At 39.1% G+C, this 16,063-nt stretch overlaps 1 protein-coding gene across 4 annotated transcripts in view; it reads left to right on the forward strand.

The window, feature by feature from the left end:
* LOC144597267 (formin-like) overlaps positions 1 to 16,063 on the forward strand; it is a 300,339-nt gene that overhangs the window by 36,762 nt on the left and 247,514 nt on the right. For all 4 annotated transcript variants that reach the window (XM_078406376.1, XM_078406378.1, XM_078406379.1 and 1 more), the window contains one exon: positions 3,876 to 3,990. In XM_078406376.1, the coding sequence (XP_078262502.1) occupies positions 3,876 to 3,990 (115 nt within the window). The remainder of the gene's footprint in view (positions 1 to 3,875; positions 3,991 to 16,063) is intronic.

Genomic DNA, 16,063 nt, shown 5'->3' on the forward strand with positions numbered 1-16,063 from the left:
ACATTCAAAATCAACACATTATGCTTGGTATATGATAAGTTCTAGAATTATGTTTGCGCGGAACAAGAATCATGATCTTAATTTCCTTTTAATTGTTTCTGACATTGGTATGTGATCACCGGCTCCTTTAGGAAAATGTATGTGTACGTCCTTTTAAAAACAGGATGCCATTTAGGTAATATATTTCAAGAAAATATAGGTTATAGGTTATAACAACCAAAATTGTTTTCCACTTCCCAATGAGATTACGTCTTTTAACAAAAAAAATAATCTAACATTGAATATTGCAATTTTTTATTAATTTTGCAGCAAACTGACTAGCCATGATAATATGATACACGCTTACAGTTTGCATATGTTATCTTTATAAAAGTTGGGCCTTCTGCCGATGACCACTTCCAGTTTTCGTTTTCCCTCAACTTTTATGTACATCTCTAAGGCATCTACTGCATTGTTCCAATGTCAACTTCCTCTCGGCTCTACATTCATTCATCAGAGTTGGCAAAAACCAATGCAGAACATGGAAGGGATCATTTAAAATCCATCTTTAATCAGGTGGTTTCATTTATGTTTCTATTTTGTTTATTTTAATTTTTCTATTTTAATTTCAATAACACTTCTGTCCTTCTGCTTCCTCTTGTATTTTCCATTTGTGATTATAGACAGTGAGGGCCTCATTCAAACTCGGATCCAAACAATGAGGTAGAAATTGGAATGTGTCTAAAATTTCTCATTACGTGATAGAATAACCTTTACCTTTCTCTGCACACATGGTCTCACTGTAAAATTCAAGGGTTCCATTTTATATCCATGTTACTAGTACAATAATGAAACCTAATACCTTCTCAAAGTGCCCTTCCTGAAATTGGATATAGGAATTATTTTCTGTGGCCTGTTCATACTGGTACCCTGAAGCTACGTAGTGTAGATTCCTAAAATATAATCTTTTTTTTTGCACCTATCGTCTTCCTGCAAAGCTTCACTGAGAATTCTGCAGTATATTTTGTAAGGCAAGGAAGTTAAATTAAGGAAGTTAAGGCAAGGAATTATAGGGTGTGGCTCCTTTGGGGTGCACTTCTAGTTGCACATAACTTAAATTGTAATTTTGGGTGAGGCCAACATCTTAATGTAAAAAACAGGTTGATTTTACTCCACTTCCAAGTTCAACTATTTTAAAAATAGTTCTATGCAAAACTTTGAGAAATAATTAAGATTGTTGGGTAGGTAAGTGTGACTTGTTACATGTAAGCATCAGGCACTAATTCATTTTGATGAACGCTGACAGCTCACTAAAAAATTGAAAAGTGATCAATTAAAGCAACTGATCAAACTCACATCCCTCATTGGCTTAGATTGAATTTGATCACTAATGCTTTGTGCTAATTCCATATGTTTTAGTTGGCCTTTTAACTTCTTGAAGCAATTATCATTAGACAAATTGTGCAAAGTACTTAATTTATTACTTTCTGCCGTGGTGTAAAAACCCTGAAAAATCCTGGAAAGCCACTTTAATTTACAACTCTATCACAAGGGAATGATCTGAGTGCAATTTGAGAGAGAGCATCTTTTTTTCAGGGAGGTAAATGGCATATTGGGCTTTATTAGAATTTGGAAAAAGGGGAATATTGTTGCGCGATGCTGGTGAGGCCACACGAAGCACCATGCACATTTTTGTTTGAGGTCTCACTCCAGTAATGGAGGTCTGCCTTATATGGTTGAAATCAATCCTTCTCTCAATTTAAGGCTGTAACTCTGGGACCAACCTTGGCCTTTCCCATGACCATCTTGAAACTTACTTAACTATGGTGACTGTTTTCAAAGAATTCCTCCCCTGATTGCCCATCCTCATTCCCTCAGAAAAGGTTGTGTACAAGCCCTTCCTTAGTAGAACTTGACATGCTGCTTTTAAAGATTCCACTTGAATGCATTTTACAAATTCCAAGCAATCCAAACCTCTTACACTAAGGCAATCATTCAATATTGAGGAAGTTAATCCCACACTACAACCCTATTTTTGTACCCAACTGCAATTTGCTTACAAATCTATTCTAATTGTGCTTCCTACTGGGAGGCCTATACTATAACCCCATCACACTGATTTCCCCTTTCTTATTTCAAAGTTCTACACATATGACTTATTTGGTCAATCCTTCCATGATATCCTGAGCCATCAAGATCTCCCTGATCACCAGTGCAACACCCCCTTCTCCTTTTCGACCCACCTCTCCCATTCCTGAAGCTTCTACAACTTTTATATCCCAGGACACCTAGCTGCCAGTTCTGACCTTCCCTTAACTACCTGTCTGTGATTGCATAATATCATGTGGTAATACTACCTCTTACGGTACTATGAATCCATAGACATGGAGGGTGGAATTCCATGGCCATACTATAAAGAGAGCGCGATGCATACATTAGCTAGGTTTCAGGTGGCATATCCTAAAGCGCTCCTTCTGGACCTTCCTGATGACCTTTTGTCGGCTCATGCCATTGAGGTCCTTTCCGTTTTTAAATATCACAGATGGTTAGGCCCAGTTAGAAAAAAAATTCTAACAGTGTTTTGAAAAATTACAGATAAATAAAAAGTACAAACAAAAAATCAAAATTTACAAACTACTAGAAAATAATTAAAAAGAAAGAGAGACAAAAATAAGCAAAATGCTTGCTCTCTCTTTTTCCAAACGGAATAGGCAAACCTATTTGTGTGAGTTATGCTCCAAATAGCATATCCTCTCAGAATACCAGATCTCTAGCTCATCTCGAACCTTGGTGCTGACATCCGAGGTGAACTGACCTATGATTGCAGTTAACTAGTGGTTCTTGACCAATGACAGATCAAATGTTGACAGGGAAAACTACTCCCAACAATGTAATTTACAAGTGATCTTTAATTCTAGAATTGAAGTCTTTTTCACAGATGAAACCGAAGGTGTAAAAGAATAATAGTCATACAGTACTGAAACAGGCCTTTCAGCCAAACTCATTCATGCCAACCAAGATCTAAGCTAGTTCCATTTGCCCACTTTTGGCCTATATCCCCCTAAACCTTTTCCTGTCCATGTACCTGTCAAAGTGTTTTTTGAATGTTGTTAAAATACCTGCCTCAACTACCTCCTGTGGCAGCTCATTCCATATATCTTCCACACTCTTGAGTGAAAATTTTCCCTTCAGTTCCTATTAAATCTTGCTCCTCTCATGTTAAACCTATGTCATCTGGTCTTGTTTCCACTATCCTCATGATTTTATACATCTCATTAAGGTCACCCCTCAGCCTCCTGTGCTCCAAGGAATAAAATCCTAGACTGACCAACATTTCCATATAATTTAGGCTCTCGAATCCTGGCAGCATCCTTGTAAATCTTTACTGCATTCTTTGCAGCTTTATGACATCCTTCCGATAGCAGGATGACTAAAACTGAACACAGTAATCCAAATACGTCCTCACCAACGTCTTGTACAACTGTAACATAGCGTCCTAACTTGATTGCTCAATACCCTGACTGATGAAGACAAATATACCAAAAGCCGCATTTACCACCCAATCTACCTGTAACACCACCTTCAAGGAAAATATTGCAGATATAATTGAAATTGTAGTGGTTGGCGGCAGCTAAATTTTATTGATAATTGTTCTGGACTGACATCATATTCTGTGCAAGTCATTCAAGTTATAGGATAAACATATTTCAGTGCTGTCTCTGTATATATCCTGTTTCAATAACCCTTCGCATATGACAATATTGGAAGGGATGAATGTAGGGAATGGATATCCAACAAATACAGCTTCGATGTAATCAAATTAAGATGTATACTATGCGTGTGATCTTTAATGCATATGTTTTCTTTAATGTCCCTCTTTTTAATTTTAATTACAGGATTTATCTCCATCAGAATCTGAAGACCGAACTCCTGGACGACTTCATGCTATTTGGCCGCCTCCCAAACCAAAGGATGAGGAAGAAAAAGTCGGGCTAAAGTACACGGAAGCTGGTAAGAATAAACTGTTCACAGATTAAATCACAACTTTGTGCTCTATTAAACATGTGGATATAAAATCCGATGAAACATTTGTAATACAGTTCTAAAATAATTGTTTATATGGTTTTTGAATAATAGTCCAGTTTGTAAAATATGACATGTCTATAAATTACTTTTGCCAAGCATAACAAAGATATTAGCAATCTGGAATTGGATTTGAGAAGATATATTGAGTGGACGGTGAATTGAACTTTTGATCATAAGCATACAGTTCATTGAAAAGGACAATCTAGCATGTGTATGGATAAACAATGTAATGCAATTGGCTAACTGATCAATAAATATCTTCCTTTAGTCTACTATAAATTATTTAATTAATAATATGATGTACCTGTGCAACTTCAGAACATATTGAGTTATTAAATACTAAGCGATATATTGGTTAAATTTAAGATTTGCATTATATTGCACACCAGAAAATGTGCCTAACGTAAAATCGAATCAGATGAATGCACAACTTACTCTATCCTGTATATATGTACCTCTTATGAGTTGGCAAATTAACTAAAATTGAGTGGTATTCAACAGCATAATCCCCTGGTTAAAATAGTTATCAAGTTTTAGATCTGCCATTTTTGTCCATCCATTGCTGAAGAGACCAGAAGTGTGAGATAAGGACAGAAGAGGTGAAAATTATGAAGCCAGAGAAAGGAATATAGGAGAAGGGGACAGGAGGAGGGAGAAGGAAAGAAATGGGTACAACTCCAGGTGGGGCACAGGGGAGGGGGGAGGATGGTTGTTGGCAGGTCAGTTATCTGAAATTTGAGAATTCATGAACATTGAATTCTTCAATTTCAGGTAACTAACTTAGTAACAAGCCCCCCGCTCCCTTTTCCCCCATGCCATCTCTTCCCTGTGTCCCACCTGGATTCTTCCCTTCCCTGTCCCCTGTCCCCTTTCACTTATATATCTTTCTCTGGCTTCACAATTAACACCTATCCTTATTCTAGCCACTGTTTGTCTCTTCATCTCCTGCCTTTGTCCAACCATCTACCTATCAAAAAACCTGTACCTATCTATCACTTGCCAGGCTTTATCCTGCCCCCACCTTTCTTTCAACTCCACACTCCACACTCTCCCCCCCACCCCATCTTCTCCCACACCACCACAATTAGACAATAGACAATAGGTGCAGGAGTAGGCCATTCGGCCCTTCGAGCCAGCACCGCCATTCAATGTGATCATGGCTGATCATTCCCAATCAGTACCCCTTCTCCCCATACCCCCTGACTCCGCTATCCTTAAGAGCTCTATCTAGCTCTCTCTTGAATGCATTCAGAGAATTGGCCTCCACTGCCTTCTGAGGCAGAGAATTCCACAGATTCACAACTCTCTGACTGAAAAAGTTTTTCCTCATCTCCGTTCTAAATGGCCCCTTGTTCTGGACTCCCCCAACATTGGGAACATGTTTCCTGCCTCTAACAACCCCTTAATAATCTTATATGTTTCGATAAGATCCCCTCTCATCCTTCTAGATTCTAGTGTATACAAGCCTAGTCGCTCCAGTCTTTCAACATATGACAGTCCTGCCATTCCGGAAATTAACCTAGTAAACCTACGCTGCATGCCCTCAATAGCAAGAATATCCTTCCTCAAATTTGGAGACCAAAACTGCACACAGTACTCCAGGTGCGGTCTCACTAGGGCCCTGTACAACTGCAGAAGGACCTCTTTGCTCCTATACTCAACTCCTCAATTAGCCTGAAGAAGGATCCCAACCCAAAATGTCACCTATCCATATTCTCTGAGGAGTTTGCCCAAGATTTACTCCTGTACTTTGTGTCTTTTTTGGGGGGTCCTCGGAGCTCTGTCAATAGTGCTACACCTTTCTGCCTCCCTCAATTTCACCATAACAATTAGCTCGGCATCCCTCAATCTTGCTTGGAGCTCTTAATGTAGCTATTGCATGAATTTGCCCACCTTTCTGACTTACTTTCTTTTGGGAAAGTGTCTCATTCATCTGCTCAGTCTTCAACCTGGTTTTTGCTTTCTTTCTCAACTGGACTGTTACAAACGTTAAATAGACACAAAGTGCTGGGGTAACTCAGTGGGTCAGGCAGTATCTCTGGTGAAAAAGGATGGCTGACGTTTCTGGTCAGGACCCTTGTTCAGACTCCTGTCACAAACTCTGTCTGGCACTCATGCTTCACCACATCTGTCCTCATGGAGAGAACCATTTCTCTAGTTCATGGCCTTATGTTAAAAAAATAAATTCTCTTCTCATGTAAATAAAGGAAATCAGCATTCATCTTTAATTTACCAGAGTCATTCTGTTACAGCTATAGCTAGTCACTCTGGCCTTCCAGTACCTACAAACTGGGAAATTTCTGGGTCCCTCAAGCCCACCAGACCTGTAGTCTATAGGACCATTGCACCTGAAAGCATAAGTAGTGCCTGATGCTGCAATCTTATCAAACACACTGTCCCTGAATTGGAGCAACTCATCAATAAGTGCACATGATTGTTGAAACAGTCATTTGGCCCATACCCGTAATACAAACTGACTATGTCTGCCCAGAACATACAAACATGTCTGCCCACTAACTTGGAGAATCACTCCTGCACAGGTGCCCAGCAGTGATTAGCTCTTCTTGGGCGTGAAGTGTTTGAGATCTTCCATTACATGTTCTGGTCTTCATCACATCCCAATATGCCGTATTGCTGAATGGGAAGAGAAATTGGCAGATATCTGGCAAATGAAGAATAATGTGGAAAAATGTGAAATTGTACAATTTTGCAGAAAACAAAAATGGATTGCTGACAATATAAACAACAAGAGATGGCTGAGTTCTGGGGTACAGAGTGATCTGGGTATCTGAGTACATGATTGGCAGAAGGCCAGTATGCAAGCACTGCAAAGAATTAGGAAAGTGAACAACATGTTGTCATTTATTGTTTGAGGATCTGAATACAAAAGTAGGGAGTTGGTGCTTAGTTATATCGGGAAATGGTCCAACCACATCTGAAATTCTATGTTAAGTGTTGGCCTCACTATTTAAAGAAGGATGTTAAACTCTTTGGAAGCAGATCAGAGAAGTTTTACTGGAATGACACCTGAATGTGTAGGTGGTCTTGTGAAGAAAAGTTGGACAATCGAGGTATGCATATGTTGAAGTTTAGATGAGTGAGAGATGATTAGGTGGAAAGATGTAAGTTGCTTAGGGATGTGGAGAGGAGAATCTGGAAGAAGAGATGACTGTTTAAAAACAAAGAGTTGCCAATTTAAGATGAACAGAGATCACACAGTATTTTACTCTCGGAAAGTAATGAATCTGGAATTTTCTTCCTCAAAGGGTACTGGAAGACAGTTGGAATGGAATCATACATTGTTCAGCCATCAATAGATTCTTGATGAGTCAAAGGGTAAAAGATTACTGTGGGTAGATGAGAATACAAAGTAAAAAATATAATCAGATCATCCATGATTCTATTAAAAGACAGCTTTGTGCAGGATGGGTCAAGTGCCTGCTCTTAATGTATATGTTCTGCACACATTATCATGATACCATTACTGATAGTTTTCGATGTGCAATGAAGTCCATTCAACATAGCCATTTACACCATCCAACGTCAACATGCAAATGGTGCACTAATGGATCTGGGCAACACCTTTAACCTCTCGTGTCCATAGTGAACCACACCACACTGCACTTTGCCAATAACTACTTTTTTGGGTACCTGCATCACTGGGCAATGTACACTCATCTGTGATGTTATACCACCAGGTTATCTTTAATACATATTCTAAGCCATCTCTCTTAACATTCATAGTCAGCCCCTTGCCTTTTACAACCACAGGTGACTTTCTTACTGTCTTTAGCAATCCTGTGACCTACTCCTAATCCCTGTCTGAATTTACATGTACTGTCCACCTGATTCAGCTGTGAAGAAGGACAAGCTATCATTACTATTTCTGTGGGGTGTGTTACCTCCCTGCATCATCGGCATGTGCCATGAGTGAAATTGTTTTCCATTTTATGGAACAGGCATCTTTTTCTCTTTGAATTTTAGTTCCGGTCGGAAAAACATTTTTTTCTGGAGCTTTCCCGTTTGATAACTTTCAAACTAAATGATCCCACATGACCTGATTTAAAAAAAAAAGACTTTATACTTTAGAGATACAGTGCAGAAACAGGCCCTTTGGTCCACCAATTCCGTGCTGACCTAAGACCACCCCCCCCCCCCCCCCTACACTAGTACTAAGGATAATTTACAATTCAATTTACAAGCCAATTAACCTACAAACCCGCACGTCTTTGGAGTGTGGGAGGAAACAGGAGCACCCGGAGCAAACCCACGTGATCACAGAGAGAAGGTGCAAACTCCATACAGATAGCACACGAGGTCAGGATCGAACCTGGGAAAAAAATCTGAAATTTGTTTCTTTTTAGCAGTGTTTTTTAGCCTGACTGCATATTAGTCAAATGTATCCATTGTTTTCTGGTTGTAGATATAGTGTACATATTTGCAATTCTTGAAAATCTCTGAAAGTGCTGGGTTGAGATGTTTCTTCAGGACATTAACAGGATCCTCATATGAATTATCATTGAAGAATGAAGGTGCTAAGTGACTTGCTACTTTCTCATTTGTCTGAGCCACCATGTTCCATAATTGAATGGTGGAGTAAATTTGATGAGCTGAATGACCTAATTTTGCTCCTAGAACCTATGAACTTGCCTACCTTCTTTCATGCAGATATTACTTTTTTTCGTGTATCCTCTCCCTCATGATGTTTTCCTTTAGGAACATCTCTACCCATTCCATTAATGGGGACATGCTTACAAAGTCCATAGCTTGCCATTACTGCTATTTTATGTGGAGAACTCATTCTTTACTACATCACCCTTAATTACTGCCCTGCTTCTCCCTAAAGTGGTAATATCCTAAACTCATCAACATGTAGCAACAATTCAGTAAGGCAGGTAGTAAGTATAGAACATTCTTTATTGAAGGCAGTCAACACTCAACTAACAGCATGGTTGGTACTACATGTATCAAAAATTATACTATATGGTCATTTCGTTCTTAAATATATCCTCCCCAATATATATACTAAAGTAAATACTATTGTGCTCTTGGTCAATGGGTTTGCAGCACCCAAGTCTAAGTGGTGTCTCTTCCTGGTCACTTTCCATCATCATCATATTAATCTATCCTGTCTTTTAGGCCTTTGAATCCCTGGAAACCCCTGCCAACGTCATTATCTCTTAACAGTGTGACACAAGGCCATAAAAAAGGGATATGTCATATTCACGGCTTTTTCATGTGCTAGAAACACCCCTGAGTAAAACTTCCTTGCACTCTTCAACATAATTTTCACACTAATCATTTTTCATGCTCCCTCAAATGCTAACTCCTGCATGTTAAGTAATTTTGTTAATTTCTTTTCTCAGCCTGTCTGTGTATCAATGATTCTCAGCATCTGACCTAAAGAAGTATGAATATTGCATCTCTTTGGCAGGTCCTTCACTCAACCGTTTCCTGTGGTCCTTGGTTGCATGTGCCAAACTTTGTAACTCAAGATGCTAAATAAAATCCAATTTTCTATCAATTTTAGACCTCATTACCTCCCTGTAACTTTCTTAAACAAAAATATCATAAGCTTATCACTGGTGTAATGAGCCAAGGGTTCACATGCACTCCTCCAACCTCCTACTACATTTGATGCTCCCGATGTAGCATCCATTAAATTGGCGAGACCCAGTGTAGACTAGGCGACCATTTCGCCATGCTTTTGTGCTCGGTCAGTCTGCTGGATCTTCCAGTTGTTAACCATTTTAACTCCCCCTCCCATTCTCACACTGACCTTCCTGTACTGGGCCTCCTCCATTGCCAGAGTACCACACACAAACTGCAGGAACAACACCTCCTATTTCACTAACAACTCAATGGTATGTACATTGAATTCTCCAATTTTGGTAATAATCAGTCCCCTTCGCTTTTATCCCACTTTCTTCCCTGCGCCCCACCTGAGTGTGCACTCATGTCTCCCACTGCCCTTTCACCTTTTTCCTCATCTCCTTCCATGTTTTTCCCATTCACCTGGTTTCACATTTCACTCCTTTTCGTTACTGAGCTTAACCCTTTTGTCTCCATTTTTATCTCTAGCCTTTTTCCATCCATCTGCAAATCAAAGGCTCTTGCCAGGTTTTGTCGTGACCCTAGCTATCTTCCCCCTTCTACAATCAGTCTAAAGAATGTCCCAATGTGAAATGTCACCCATCCATGTCCTCCAGAAATGCTGCTTGATCTGCTAGGTTATTCCGGCACTTAGAGTTTTATTCATTGGGGTTATGCCTACAGTCATTTAAGCTTCATGTTCTGAATTTTCCCCTAAAGTTCTCACTTTTTCCAAGCTTTTAGATGTGCCTTTGTCTAACCTTTGTCGCCATTCATTGTCTTTATTTCTTTGAAGATATGAGGCACTGTTAAACTTTCTTTAGATTATAGAGAGGGTATGTTTCTGAGGCATGTGCAGAATAGTGCTAATGCTTGGTTGGCTTTTCCCTTCATTTTTAAAATTACATTTTACAGTTGGTATAAAGCTTTACAGCTCCATTTTATCAAGTGTTACTATCAAGGTTATAACATTGATTAATCAATAAATAGTAATCCCATCACAGATTGATTACATTCTACTTGGGTTAATGTGCTTTGGTAAACTTCCAAGCCTTCATTATTCACTCAGAGATTATGTGTGGATAATTTTTTTTTTGTTTCTGTCTATTAGAACCAATCCTTTCCAGTCCAATGAACTTTAAAGGCAAATAGCATTTGACACTGAAATGCTTGCCAAGGAAAGGAATAATTTCACATGTTGGAATTCAGAATGAGCAAATGTTATTAATGTTTCTCAAATTATACTGATCAAACTGTAGATAATGGGTTTTTTCCTGCATGAAAGGAGGCTTATTGTAGTCTCACTCGGTGTAACATACACCACACAAAACCAGATGTCAGATGGACCACTGTCAACTGCATAGCAACAAAGCACTCGTTCTTAAATAGCTACAAGTAATCTGATATGACTAATAGAACAAAGCTAAGTTAGAATGCGGTCATGACAAATTTTAATGGTTAGAATTCCTTGGAATATATTTGAGAGGAAAAAGTCACATGAAATGAAAAGAAAAAGATCGTTGATATTAATGGGTACTATTCACAAACCATTCAGAATTAAAACTTAAAACATTAATAAAATGCTCCCCGTTCTCACCATTTATTTATTCTATAACTGAAACAGTGTGTCTGGAATCTCATTGGAGAAATGTTGCATTACATTACTTCCAATTGTGGAATTTGGTTACAGTGCAATTCTGAATTATGCTGGCCCTACGTAGCTCAAAACACTCTGTCCTGTAATGTCAATGCAAGTCCGACACTGAAGAAGAGATCAAGTCAAGCTGAGTTTTTTGTCGTATGCAAATTTATGCTGTAATAGGTATAATGAACGTTTTCCTTGCAACAGCATCACAGGCACATAATCGCAGATGTCACACAAAAACATCATTTACACTTAAATTGCACACAAATTCTACAAGACAATGAAAAGAAAAAGACCACAAAAACAAGACATTCATGAAAAATGCACAGGTTAGTGCAAGAGGCAGCACCTCATGTAGATGGCAGTACCTCATGTCATGTATATTTGTTGAGCCTGCTCATTCACTTGTGACCATTCCAGCTACATCCTTGAAAATAGAAAAATCTAGATTTAAATAGGGCAAAATAAATCTGGATCATTCTCTAATTCCCCAAGGCAACATAAATCGGTCATTTATATTGGTTAGCTTTCCTCCTATCATTTATGTGTTATGATTTATATTCCAGACAGGGGCTGTGAGCATGTAGAAAAGTAATATTCACTGAATAGTTTAGCATGATCTATCCTAGACTTCCAGTCCTTTTTGAGATGTTTCTCTACACTTCTAATATTGTCCTTTCCTGATTTAACATGTACACGATTCCCCATAATCTTTATCTAATTGGTAATCCCTCAATAAAATGTATTCTGAGATCTTCATTTACATCTATCACCTTTTTTTGCCGGATGTTAACATGTGAAAGTAAATGGAGCAAGATATTTTAATTTACATATTTCTCAAACAATGTAGACATGGGAATCAGAAGGTCAATTTCAAAACTTGGCATGAAAAATTGTGGCATATGGGAGGGGATAGTGAATATAATTAATATTGAGGAAGAGTCTGACAAAACATTTGTTGTTAATATATTTGTAGAATAGCCTTGTAAGGAGCAAATGAAATTGAATGTAGACAAGTATATGTTGGCTAGAAAACCAGTGGGGTCTTACTCCTTGAAAAATAAGAGATTGCTATTGAGGAGCAAGAGCATCTAAGATTTCAGATATGGCTAATCGAAGGGCCGAATGGCCTACTCCTGCACCTATTGTCTATTGTAATAGGCCCATAATACAAACAAATCAAGTACTGATATCCATTTCTGCCAAGAGAGAGTTTAAAAGCAGAGACATTATGTTGAATTTGTATTGGACCTTAGGTCACATTTAGAGCTTTAAACAATTCTACCACCCTTTATATTGAAAGATTGGTAGTCAAACCTGATCTATTTGGAGGAGGTGTAAATCAAGGGAGGTGAATGAAAAGGGAGGACAGAGAGAGAAAAAAAGAGTAAATACTGGAACCAAGAAATACAGATGCTGGATATCTGCAATGAAGCACTGACACAGAATATTAGAAATGCTCAGCTGCATAGGTAGCACCAGTGGAGAGGTGTACAGAGCTGACATTACATATTGATGGACTTTCATTAGGTTTGCACAATTCTGACCAGATAGAAAGGCTAGTTATCATTTCTAAAATAAGATAGACAGTTACACTAATGGAGAATAAGGGGATGCATGCGTGAAAAGTAAATAGTAACAAAAAACAATTGGTCTTCTTATGCTGAATGTTCTATTTAAGTACATTAAGAATCTGTGTCGGAGTCAGCCACCTGGCCCTTTGATTCTACTTTGGCATTCATCAGGATTAAAGCTGATCAACTATCTCTGACATTTTTCAGCACAGTCATCATATCCCTTTGTAGCCTAAATTTCCAGAAATCTCATCTATCTGTATTTCTCGTGAATATGGCAATATTCATATACTCATATATGAGTATACTCAATATTCATGTTCATATACAATATACAGCAATACAGAAACTATGACCACAGGTCCTAGACTTCCCCTCCCCTTTCTGCGTTCCGCAGAGACCGCTCCCTCCGTAACTCCCTAGTCCACTCATCCCTTCCTACCCAAACTACCCCATCCCCGGGCACTTTCCCCTGCAACCGCAGGAGATGCAACACCTGTCCCTTTTCCTCCCCCCTCAACTCCATCCAAGGACCCAAACAGTCTTTCCAGGTGAGACAGAGGTTCACCTGCACCTCCTCCAACCTCATCTATTGCATCCGCTGCTCTAGATGTCAACTTCTTTACATCGACGAAACCAAAAGCAGGCTCGGCGATCGTTTCGCTCAACACCTTCGCTCAGTCCACCTTAACCAACCTGATCTCCCGGTGGCTGAGCACTTCAACTCCCCTTCCCACTCCCAGTCTGACCTTTCTGTTATGGGCCTCCTCCAGTGCCATAGTGAGGTCCACCGGAAATTGGAGGAACAGCACCTCATATTTCGCTTGGGCAGCTTGCAGCCCAGCAGTATGAACATTGACTTCTCCAACTTTAGATAGTTCCTCTGTCCCTCTCTTCCCCTCCCCTTCCCAGTTCTCCCTCTATCTTCCTGTCTCCACCTATATCCTTCCTTTGTCCCTCCCCCCCGACATCAGTCTGAAGAAGGGTCTCGACCCGAAACGTCACCCATTCCTTCTCTCCTGAGATGCTGCCTGACCTGCTGAGTTACTCCTGCATTTTGTGAATAAATACCTTCGATTTGTACCAGCATCTGCAGTTATTTTCTTACACTGGTCCTAGACATATCAGGCAGGAGAAAGATCCACCCTGCATTTAGTCTTTCTATTTTTCATTACATTTTGTATATTAAAATAAATTCAGAGATTGTATTCTCTCAGGCAAGCTTGTCTGAAATTTGATGGTGGAAACTTGGCACCAACCTTGGTAATACTTCCTCTTCATCTTATCAGTCTGCTCACTAGCTACTTATTTTTTGCATACTGCATGTAAATAGTCTTGGAGTCATTGAGAGATACAATACAGAAACAACTGATTTGGTCCACTAAATCTGCACCAACCATCCACACCCATTTGCATCCATCTTCCGCTTGTCCCATTTCCACACAGACAGCACTGGAGATCAGGAATAAATCCGGATTGCTGAAACTGTGAGGCAGCAGCTTTGCTAGTTGTGCTAGTGTACATCCTTGTGATGACAGGGGACATCCCCCATAGATTTGCTGAGCTTTGCATAGAGAAGGCAACAATAGACCTCTAAATCACAAAAAGAAATTAACATGGACAGAGAAGGTCACCATGCGACAAGGCTGAAGTGTCATTTTGTTCCTTTACTTTATTAACCACCCCTGCCTTTGTTCTACAGCAGCACCTGTGTTTTGCGGCCAAATGATACTGGGCACCCTTTTCAGGATAGGAATCTCACCAGAAGTTGAGGGCACAAAGAAACACATTGTGACAAATGCCTGAAATGTTCTCTGATCAGTCATTTGATTTCAGCTTGCTCTTTCCATGATTCCTTGGTAGGAACCATGAACAGACATGAGAAAGCAAATATTTTTGGTGAAGCTCCATTTTCCATCAGCCAACGTTTATTAAATCTTTGATATTGGTGCAAAGCAGTGTTTCATTTACAATAGTGCATATTTCATAATTAAAGAGTGAAGATACTCTAATTGAATATGAACAGAATATGAAGCCATTTTAAGTTGGTATTTCCCTAGTGTTCTCTATATGTACCAGTTGCCAGACGACTGGAATCTACAGTTGTTGAAATTGATTGTAGGTGACAATAGAAACTCGCCTGCTGTTAGAAAGAAAACATGAGAGTTTACATACTTTTTATAATTTTTTATCGTTCTCGGTTCAATCGTTTCTGTGATTTGATACTGTACAAGAGTTGGGAGTGAATCTGACCTTAGACTCTTAGGGTCTGAAGAAAGGTCTCGACCCGAAATGTCTCCCATTCCTTCTTTCCAGAGATGCTCCCTGTCACGCTGAGTTACTCCAACATTTTGTGTCTACCTGACCTTAAGAGAGCCTGAACCTGTGTTGTAAAGGGGAGAAAGGCCATCGGAGGTATATGGGGAAACAGAGTTGAACTTACAATCTTATTAAACAGTGGAGCAGGATGAGGGGCTGAGTAGCATACTCCTGCTCCAAATTCATATATCCGTTTGTTCACTTGTTGGGAAAGATGCTTGCTACCTGGTTTTGGTTGCTTGTTCTCATCATCAGGTAAACCTAAATACTTAAGAGATCTGAAGTTCTTGTGCAGCTAAATCATGTGTGACTTTTTAGTCACAATCCATAAGTTGTAGGTCCAGAAACAAGGATTAAAATCATTTTCTGCACTTTGAGAAGTTTAAATGAGCATCAAGAAAAGTTTATTTGAAACAAAGTTAACAGTTTGTCAGATCTACTTGGATTTACCTTAAGGTTCATAGAAATTTTTTTTCTGAAAAGCTAGAGATGATAGAAGTCTTTAAATGCATTTCCATAAAGAGAAATTATAGCTTGGTACACATCTCTTAGTTATCACACTGTCTTTCTGATATCAGGTACCTGATTAACTGAAATTTCAGGTATGTTTTTATTAAAAATCACAATTCACTGTCATTTAATCTTCCACAAACTACTCTCCACTGATTTCATCTATTCTGTTGTCTGATATTGGGATACATTTACAACCTCAAGATGAAGAATACCTTTACCCCCCTTGCTTATCATGAATTAATTGACCTCTGATTTTAAAAATATTAATGATTTTGTTTCCACTGTGCTTTGAAGAAAAGTTCCAAAGATTCATGACCCTCGCAATGAAAATTGCAAGGGTGACTCCTTGTTTTTA

The sequence above is a fragment of the Rhinoraja longicauda genome, chromosome 10, assembly GCF_053455715.1.
Source record: "Rhinoraja longicauda isolate Sanriku21f chromosome 10, sRhiLon1.1, whole genome shotgun sequence".
Lineage (NCBI taxonomy): Eukaryota > Metazoa > Chordata > Chondrichthyes > Rajiformes > Arhynchobatidae > Rhinoraja > Rhinoraja longicauda.